Raw genomic sequence first — 10,943 nt, 5'->3', positions numbered from 1 at the left:
TACGCGGTACGGATTATTCAGTGGATTTGTCTTAATTAAAATTTATAATGAAGAAATAAAGACGACATAAATGACTTGTTATATAACCTACACATTTTATAAAAGTGCAATGAAATAGAAAATACCCCAAGCAAACACCTAAGAATTCCTAAACCATTTATATATTTTCTAAAAACTATATAAACATCTTTACTCCGTAATCCGTTGGATTTTCAAAAATTTCATCCCCATCCAACCCATTATTAGCTGAAGGCCGGGGCATCCATCCACAAAAATATGGTTGGTCACGATCAAAGTGATCGAAATCGTTCCTCGCTCCAACTTGGTTGGGAGGCTTGGATGGAGGAGCAATAAGTTCGGATTTGGAAACCATCAAAACTTGGTCTAATACTCGGAATCTATTTATTAGAGATACATTGCTGCTCATAAGTCATAATTTGTACCTACTCTAAAATTAATATTTTAACACTATCATGTAACTAAGTGTGTAATATTGTTATGTTGAACATATTTATATCCAGAAATCCTGTGATAGCTTAGACTGGGGTTTCATCAAAACCTCACTCACAAAACTTGGATTTCCATCAACCTTTATAGACTACATTATGCTATGCTTCACAACAGTTACATACTCAATCAACATCAATGGTACACCCCATGGCTACATTACCCATACTAGAGGCATTAGACAAGGAGACCCACTATCTTCCTATATTTTTATTATATGCGCATAAATCCTTTCTACTAATCTAGGAAACCTACAAAACCAAAAGTCAATTCGGGGTCTCAACATATCAAAAAAAGCACCACCCATTATTCATTTAATGTATGCGGATGACTTTCTAATTACATATGAAGCTTCCAATCAGAGTAACCAACACCTTAAAACCCTCATGCACTCCTATAACACATCTGCGGGGAAGATAATTAATACTTCTAAATCAGTAATCATCCATCACTCAAATCTAGACCCGACCAAAGTAACAGAAATTCAAGAATTCTTTAATATGTTGGCTACCTCAAAACCTCCAATCTATCTAGGTGTCCAATTCAAACAAGGAAGAGCATCCAATCAAACCTTTGCTCCCCTTCTACAAAGATTAGCCCGAAAAGCCAAAGATTGGATGACAAAATGCTTAACTCCGGCCGGAAGACTGACTCTCATCAAAACCTCCCTAATTCCCACCTCAAACCACATTATGCAAACACAAAATCTACCCAACAATATTCATAAACAAATAGATCATATCACCAGAAATTTTTTCTGGGGACATGATTCAACCGTTAAAAAACTTCACCCTATAGGATGGGATAAAGTAACAAAACCAATATCAGAAGGAGGATTAGGAATAAGGAAGAGCAGTGATCATAATAAAGCACTTCTCATGAAGACAATCTGGAATCTTCATGAACAACCTAACTCTATCTGCGGAAATCTCTTCAGTGCAAAATATCTCAACCAACAACCAATTCTACAGGGAATTAACTCCATGCCTTCCTCATCCAGTCCTCAATGGGGACAACTAGCAGCAATTGTCCCTACCATGCAACACTTGATATTCCATCGTATTGGAAATGGATTATCAAATCCGATAGAAGACAATTGGATTCCACACACAACAAACCTGGACCAATCACAATGTTATCCAATCCGAATGGTAGCAGATATCATAGATCCTTTCTCTCACACTTGGAATCACGGAAAATTAAGATCCTTTCCCAATACCGTAACCCAAAAAATCATGAACATCCACCTTTCCAAAAATGTTCCTTAGGACAAAATTATCTGGCCACACTCAAAATCTGGAAACTACACCGCCTCATCGGGATACAAATGTCTAACCCATGATCACCCAACTCACACTCCTCTACCACCCACCAAATTCTTATGGACTTTACCATGTCCACCAAAAATTCTGTTTTTCTTGTGGAAATCCATCAATGAAGGATTACCAACCTTCTGTCTCTTACATCACATCCATTTGACCAACTCAGACATATGTCCCAGATGTAACACTGATCCAGAATCAACAAGTCACCTTCTTATTCACTATCCAACGACAACTACCTATTGGAACACCTTACTCGCTCAACTTCCAATTTCATCAAACTCCAATCCCCCACCCACTTTCACTATTACGCATCAGACAACTATTTCTCAAATCCTACAACAACCTGCATCAACTTCTGTGATCTTCTCTTTCTGTTTTCTATTATGGACCTTATGGCTAGCTAGGAATAACCTAATATACCAACAAAAACAGAAAACTTTGGAAGAAATCCTAGCATGGACACAAAACTACAACAAGAATTCTACGGGGCACTACACTCTGCACCACCAATCATACCAGAAGATGCACCATTATATAACCATCCAACGAGAGACAAAAGAATATCAACAATATCGATATGATGATCTATCCCACACATCAATTGGATTAAGATTAATACATATGGAGAAGCCAGAGGTCACCCGGGATTTTCAGGGGCAGAATTCATATGCAGAGATTCTGAAGCACGAAGTTTAATAGCTCTAGCTCAACCACTAGGAATCACGACTGCCTTAACAACGGAAACTTGGGCGCTGCTATTAGCATCAAGAACAACAATAGAAATACAATGGCCAAAAGTTCTCTTTGAAACCGATTGAGAGAACCTCCTGAAATTCATCACTTCCTCTACCCCACCACCTTGGCACATATCAGGTATGATAGAGGAAATAAAATTCAAATTTCGACAAATCCCGTAAGCAGCTATTCAGCACAACTACAGAGAAGCAAATCAAACGGCAGACGGGCTAGCCAATCATGCAGCAGATGGCAGTCAAACGGGGAATTTATCAACTAAAATATGGGACCAGGCTATTCCATCTTTTATTAGTCAAATTTTATTTCATGATTCTGTGGGAACCACGTATCCACGACAAACTGTAGCCTAACTCCTCTTATTTAATATTATGCTTCAAAAAAAAAAACATATTTATCATGTATTTGGAGGTTTTTCAATTTGATAATTCTCATTTGAGAGGTTACGATTTTTTTCTTTTCTGATTTTAGTGCATGCAAGGGTAACTCGGAAAAATCGTTAACTCGTTTTGCGCAAAAACTTGTCTAAATTAGCAAAATCGGTCGTCTTAATCGCTAAAAATCTTAAGGTCTTGGAATCGGAAATCGCCTCGGTCATATAGTATGTAGTGATTATTCACCGAGTAATCGTCCTTGGGGAGTGATTTTGACTACATTAGTCTCGACTGAATCCGTGGATTATGAGCCAAATGTTAAACCCCTGGCTGTGTCCACGACTGCTGCTTTTCTCCTCGGCATTAGTTATCACCGTTTATGTTGTCTCTAAGACATGGTACGACCTTGAACATCGATTAAAGATTACGTTGAGTCAATGTCTGGACAAACAACTTACGAAGATATGTTGTACAGGTCGAGTTTGTACTTCCTTACCTAGTTTAGCCATTGTTGCAATGTCCAAAAGTTGTCTGCAACCAACGGAAGACGGACCTGTCATCAAGGGTGGGGCAATTTTCTCAATTCGGCCATATAAGATAATACGAAAATGAGATAAAAATGATGATCATTTAATAAGAATCCATAATGGAGATACCTCCACAAATTGGGGGACTTAAAAAAAAGATAAAAAGTTAATGAAGTAATTTGAGTCCCTTGTCTAAATAATTTTGGTAGAACTAAATTACTCTTGAGTATAAAAAAACTTAACTTAAACCTGGAGTATCCCCCAATTGTGGGTTCTTTAAGGGCAGTTCATATGAACGAACAAATTTTTTTTTTGCTCAGCCACGTGAATGAACAAACTGTTTTTTTTCCCACTATGGAGAACTAGAGCAAAATGAACAGATTTGATTTTCCAAGATCCCACTAATATTTCTTTTTAATATAAAGTATTTTTCAGAATAAATATAAAATATAAAATAATATTGATAAAATAGGATAAAGTAGATAAAAAGGGATAAATGGAATAAAAAGTAGTAAAGTAATTGTTGGGTATCAGAATTTGTGCTGGGCGAGGGAGGAATACACGCCAGCGTTTTTTCCTCCAATGCCCGCGATTTTCCTTCTAACGTCCGGCCTATGACCACGCGCGCGCTTGATCATCCAACTCAATGAACATTCATTTTGAGTTTGTTGCTTTAAACGTCCATTTTTCATATCTATTGAGTCCATAGTGGGAGGAAAATGAACAAACTCAAAGTTTTTTCATTTCATAAAAACTTCTCTAATAACTGTGCTTCATTGAAAATTTTGTTTTAATTCTTTTCAGAAAGATTAAATCGATATATGATACCCTATCAAGAGTTTGATAATTTCGAAGTACCACTATTCTAAAATGCGCCTGAGTTTTAACAATCGGTTAGATATACTTTTTCACACATGGGATTGGTTTTCTACTTGCATGTGGGTTAAAACTAATATGATAAGTCCCTAACAGAAATATGAAGGGAGTACGTGAAGATGATATATGTACTGCACTACTGCAGTTATTATATATTTTCAAAGCCATCCCATGGTTATAGAGGATCTCTTACATTTTTTTTTTGTTGCAAACAAATGGAATTTTATTAAGATAAGGAGTTTAGGTTATCCAACAGTAATTGTTCCTCTATAATAGTAGGAGGATTAACTGATCAGACCTGACTTACTCTAGACCTTCTACTAAACTTGGCAAGCTTATCCGCTGCTTTATTACAAAGTCTATGAATGTACTTGCATTCCCAGCCATGAAAAGACTTTAAAACTACTAAAACATCAAGCAAAATGCCTTCATTTTCCCATGCTATAACTGGTGATGCTTTGTTAATGTAATCTGCAATATTCTTTAGATCAGTTTCGAATATCACATCTGTAAGGTGCATCTTTTTACTCCATCTGACAGCATCGAGAAGTGACAGGCATTCAGCTTGCTCAGCATCTCTTATTCCTGCATAGCATTTTGTTGCGCATCCTCTCCAAGTGCCTGCAAAATCACGCGAAATACAAGAAGTTCCAGCTAGTCCTGTGTTGGAGTCAAAAGAACCATCACAATTGACAGTTAAGAATGGCAACTTGGGTGGAGACCAAACTGCACTAGACTGAAGATTGTTATAAGATAACTGCTGGTTATGGACAGTATTTTTATGCAATCTGACAATATAACTAGCAAAGCTAATAAATTTTCATAACACAAAGTAGAAATTAATGGGAATTAGAAATTAATGGGAGGAGAAGGATCTCTTACATTTATACCATTGTTCATAACACAAAATAGAAATTAATTAATACCTCAAATCATAATACGAACTAGAAATTAATCTCTTACATTTACATTTATACCATTGTCCATATGGATAGAAAACCTCAAAACCTCATTACGTTCCAAAGAATTCTGAAACCATCTTTATGGATCAAAATCCCAGCATTTCAACAGTGTTAAAAAATAAGCTAAAATTGAGTACTTGGTTTTCCCTGAATGGATGACCTATTTTTTTAAAAAAATTGTCCCATTAATAGGTGACCTATAATATCTTTAAACAAGAAATATTTCTAAAATTATCCTATTAATTGATTATAATTTGTATAAGAAATATATAAAATGTGATACAAATGCTTATATTCATTAAGTAGGTGTTTTAAAATGTTTTTTAATGGTATAGATTTACAGATATCCGTGATACAGTTTGAGAAATAAATCGATTGTAAATTTTATTAATTATTATCCATAAGGATATAATTTTAAAAAATATTTAAAAAATTATTGGAGGTATATTGGATTAAGAGAAGGTTCCGTGGAGATGGCAAAAAAATTGGTCGACTAAAACAGGAGTGTGTTTCTTGAGGAATTTCTGAAAAACTTTTCCACTCATCATCATTAAGGAAGGAGGAGAAGGATTTCCATTGAGTGTTAAGTTGGTTCCTAAATAATTAAAACTTTGAAAAGTTGAACATAACATCACCCAAGGTTCTAAGTAAGGGTGCACAACGGTCGGTTCTGGTCGGTGTTCAACACTGTCGACCATAGAACCGTACAGATCGCTTAATTCTTTGGCTGCCCCAATTAGTACTGAAGTTTCTGTTCGGGTCGGTTGTAAAACGCCCGATTCAAGCTCGGATCGGTTTGGATCGATTCCTGGTTTACCGATCAATAACTCATATACCAGAGTAAGATCAACACATTTTTAACTTTTATTGATGTTGCTCCTCCTTACATGAAATTAAAGGAAACATCCATACAAAAATTCACCCATTAGAGATCAAAAGACAAATTCAAACAAAAACAAATTGACATCAAAGTAGAACCAGCAAATAAGAGTACCTCAATTTATGAAAACCAAAAAAATCCAAATTAAAGTTATCCCATTGATAAGAGTACTTCAATTTGTTAAAACATCGATCAAAAAAATTGAGATCAAACTAAACCCCACTATAGCAGTACCTTAACTAACGAAAATCAATCAACAAATCGAAACCTTCTAAAAATCAATCAATAAACTTTTCTATCACTTGTAGACTCCATTTGATTAATCAACAAAAATCATCTACACTTGGAGATGATGGTGGTGATTTAGGTGAGGGTTGCTGTTAATATACAAGATATATGGAAGAAGATGATAAATTGATAATGATTCGCCTCTTCCACCGACCACGGCCTAGTTTTGTTGGAGAGTAAAATGGGTAGAATAAAGGAGAAGGAGGGTGGCTGGACGGGAGTATCTAAGAGAAATATATGGGTATTAGGGTTTTATTTTCAATTGATATCTTACATCGGTCGGTTTTAAGTGAGATCGGTCAGTATCTGTATACAACCGAGAAACACCGTAGATAGTTCGGGTGTAGATAACATTTACCGTTCAAGGCCGTACTGTACTTCGGGTTCTGTTTGTTTCAGTCATTTTTAGGTCGGGTCGGGCGGTTCGGACGGGTCCATGTGCACCCCTAGTTCTAAGCCAGTCTGCTCCCAACATAATGTCATAACCACCTAAAGGAAGAACATGTAAATCAGCTTCAAAGGAATGCCCCTGCATTTGCCATTGTAATTTGGAACAAACCCCTGAACTTGTTGTTCTTTCACCATTTGTAATTGTGACTAACATGTCTTTTAGTTAAAGAAGCATCAACGAAGCTGTTTGAGGATGAAAACCGTTTCTGCTGATTTCAGTAATTTCGTGTGTGTGTGTGGGTGAGAAACGAATCTAAACCCTAAATAATATACTGCACGGGAGTACTTTTGATTCGAGAGACCAATCTGTACAATCCTGGCCTAAACCAAGAAATGACCGTTCCATCTTGCTTCGGTCACAAAAGGAGAAGGGTTAGGGAGGGAAGCGAAAAAAGTGTTGAAACCAGAATAGTTGATTCTGGAAGTGTGGGCGTTTTATGACTTGTATCGGATAGTAGATCTGGTGAGCAGGATGGAAAACTACCAGGTGATTTCTAGATACTGTGTGTTGCCGACCAAAAACTTGTTTTTTGGTGGAAATATGTGAAACCTATTTATACAAGTCATAGTGAAACGTATCCTGGTCTCGTAGGAAGTGGAAACAATTAAGTGGTGGAAGAAAAGAGTAACGTGTAACTGCCAGACGTCATGGAGAGTTAGCTTGACCACGGAGTGCTGGAGCCATGGAGAGTTGCAGTTTGAGAAACTGGTGTTCCTCGTGATGGCGCGTTGCATGGTTCGGTCATGGAGCGGATATATTGGCACACTACTTGTTTGGCTATGGAGCATGAGTGTGGTGCGCCCAGTCATTTATTCCCGTTCATGGATCAATAAGGAATCCTTATTTTGTTCAAACTCTAGAAACTGCGTTCGTATGAAAAGGGGTATCGACCCTCTTCTGTTTTTGTTGTTCGTCCAGCTCGATACTTTCATTTGCAGTATCTGGAACCTCTTCGTCATTTGTTAGCGGTGGTAGAGCGAGCATTAATAGTAACAATGCAATCTCCAATAGTTATAATTAGCAGTAAGGCGAGCCAGGAGAACTCAAGGTAGGTGCTCTCGCATGTATCCACCCAACAGTACCATCGATCTTCTCCAGAATGTGTAATAAGGTTCTGACTCCAGAAAAATGAGTATCCGACCTCTCCAGTGGATTAAAATTTACCAAACTCCATTGCACTCTTGAGATGGATGGATGAAATAATGTCAGGGATAATCTTGAAGATTGTGCTTGCATTGCTGGTTCATCCTTGACTTTAGGTTATTTTGTACCAAGACTTTCTGATTGCGATGATGATATGCCGTGGATGCTTATATGGTCGAAATCTTCCGGAGCCATTGGGTGAAGTAGATGAGTTGAGAGACGTTCCGTTGCCGATGTGCTTCTATCAAGTCTTCAAGGAATTCATTCCAAACGACATCCTTTGAACCATCTTCTGAGCCATCGAAGACTGGTGGTACGTTTACAAAGATAACACGTCTGTCCATAGAGTCAGATCGCTACAAACACGGACTTATTAGGTCTTAAACGTGCTTGCCTGCTCTAATACCAATTGAAAAAGTGGGGGTCTAACAACACCACCCAATATTTCGATTAGCAATCTGTATGGACTAACTCCGAATACTTTGATAGAGAATCAACTAGACAGTAAGACTCAATCTAGATAAAAAGTATCTCAAGGAGTTAATATCTGAATCTCTTGATTTAATCTTACTCAAGAAAACTGCGAGTCTCGATTAAAGAGATATAACTTGGACGGTACCAAAGACCAATATCCAAGGATCAATCAATATCAATCAACAACCAATAGTTGGATTTCCAATTGATGATCTTAACGCACAACCTGTATTATTTCAATTATATAAAACTATAATACGGAAAAGAAATAACACAGACACCAGAAGTTTTGTTAACGAGGAAACCGCAAATGCAGAAAAACCCCGGGACCTAGTCCAGATTGAATACACACTGTATTAAGCCGCTACAGACACTAGCCTACTACAAGCTAACTTCAGACTGGACTATAGTTGAACCCCAATCAGTCTCCCACCGATCCAAGGTACAGTTGTACTCCTACGCCTCTGATCCCAGCAGGAAATGTGTACTTGATTCCCTTAGTTGATCTCACCCGCAACTAAGAGTTGCTGCAACCCAAAATCATAGACTTGATAATAAACAAATTTGTCTCACAAAGAAAAGTCTATCAAAAGGATAAATCTGTCTCCCACAGATAAACCCTAGGTTTTGTTCCGTCTTTTGATATGAAATCAAGGTGAACATGAACCAATTTATAATCCAGACTTATACTCTCGAAGAACAGCCTAGATTAATCAATCACCTCTCAACAATCCTTCCTGACTACACAGGCGGTTTGTCAAGGAATCACAAACAGTGAGACGAAGATGTTTGTAGCCTCTTTATCTTTCCTATCGGAGAACTTTCACGTTCTCAAGCCAATCAAAGATTGTACTCGTACAATAGAATATGCAAGATCAGATCACACAACTACGATAAAAGTAGTATCGGTCTGGCTTCACAATACCAATGAAGTCTTTATGTCGTTAACTTGATTTTTGATATGGAGCATGAGTGTGGCACACTACTTGTTTGGATATGGAGCATGAGTGTGGTGCGCCCAGTCATTTATTCCCGTTCATGGAGCAATAAGGAATCCTTATTTTGTTCAAACTCTAGAAACTGCGTTCGTATGAAAAGGGGTATCGACCCTCTTCTATTTTTGTTGTTCGTCCAGCTCGATACTTTCATTTGCAGTATCTGGAACCTCTTCATCATTTGTTAGCGGCGGTAGAGCGAGCATTAATGGTAACAATGCAATCTCCAATAGTTATAATTAGCAGTAAGGCGAGCCAGGAGAACTCAAGGTAGGTGCTCTCGCATGTATCCACCCAACAGTGCCATCGATCTTCTCCAGAATGTGTAATAAGGTTCTGACTCCAGAAGAATGAGTATCCGACCTCTCCAGTGGATTTCAAAATTTACCAAACTCCATTGCACTCTTGAGATGAATGGATGAAATAATGTCAGGGCTAATCTTGAAGATTGTGCTTGCATTGCTGGTTAATCCTTGACTTTAGGTTATTTTGTACCAAGAATTTATGATTGCGATGATGATATGCCGTGGATGCTTATATGGTCGAAATCTTCCGGATCCATTGGGTGAAGTAAATGAGTTGAGAGACGTTCCGTTGCCGATGTGCTTCTATCAAGTCTTCAAGGAATTAATTCCAAACGACATCCTTTGAACCATCTTCTGAATCTTGGACTATTGCATGGAGTGCGTTGAGCAATCCCCAGTTATACTTCCATTAGATGCGATGGAGTGGTCGGATATGTGAATGTATCTCTGTGGTGTGATTTCGGGGTCTTTGATACGCGTGTACGGCTTCATGTTGAGAAATTTTTGCGGCTCGTAAAACTTCGACAGTGATGATGTTGAAATCGGAAATAACCTGGTTGAGGGCAGTGAAGGCATCCCATTATGGTATTCCACATGTGTAATTATCCTGAACCTATTTTCTCATGGAATATGTGCTTCTGCTGCATTCACTGGTAAGGTGGTGAATGCGTTTAAGCCTCTAAACATGAAGGAGGCTTCAGTCCCAGGTGTGGCCTACTTTAATTGCATTGCCTTGAATCCACACCTATGGGATTTGATACAATCTTATCATACTCTCCTGGATGTGATGCTGGGATGCTTGGAATATCATATGGACAAAGCATTCCGGATAATGAAGAGGTAGAAGTGAGGGAGTTATGTCGTTAATCGTGGCTCCCTCTTCAATAAAAATGTTTCAGCCGCGTCTTTGGAGTTATCTCATGAATGATTGATTGTTGTCGGGGATGGACCGTGATGGGCAGCCCCTAATCGCACTTTTCTTTGGTTACTGAAGTTGTTTTCTCTGAGCAGGATTGGGATCCGCCGCGGCCTTGCAAAGTGTCGCATGCTCCTTCTAGATAGAGAGGTGGTGATATTCTTACG

At 38.1% G+C, this 10,943-nt stretch overlaps 1 protein-coding gene across 1 annotated transcript; it reads right to left on the bottom strand.

Moving 5' to 3' along the window:
• Positions 1 to 4,654: 4,654 nt before the first annotated feature.
• LOC113328064 lies at positions 4,655 to 5,401 on the bottom strand. The gene is made up of 2 exons (XM_026575156.1): positions 5,379 to 5,401; positions 4,655 to 5,171 (listed from the first exon to the last, which is right to left on the bottom strand). The coding sequence occupies exons 1-2, from the start codon at positions 5,399 to 5,401 to the stop codon at positions 4,655 to 4,657; spliced, it is 540 nt and encodes a 179-aa protein (XP_026430941.1).
• Between the last annotated feature and the right edge of the window lie 5,542 nt (positions 5,402 to 10,943).

This window comes from Papaver somniferum, unplaced genomic scaffold, assembly GCF_003573695.1.
Source record: "Papaver somniferum cultivar HN1 unplaced genomic scaffold, ASM357369v1 unplaced-scaffold_107, whole genome shotgun sequence".
NCBI lineage: Eukaryota > Viridiplantae > Streptophyta > Magnoliopsida > Ranunculales > Papaveraceae > Papaver > Papaver somniferum.
Note: the sequence above shows the minus strand (reverse complement) of the source record. Positions and strands in the feature narration are given on the sequence as shown.

Coding starts and splice junctions, on each gene's coding strand:
- LOC113328064 (XM_026575156.1), bottom strand. CDS start 5,401: ATGGTTTCAGAATTCTTTGGAAC. Junction 5,172..5,378: donor GTTTCAGAATTCTTTGGAAC/GTAATGAGGTTT, acceptor AAAATTTATTAG/CTTTGCTAGTTATATTGTCA.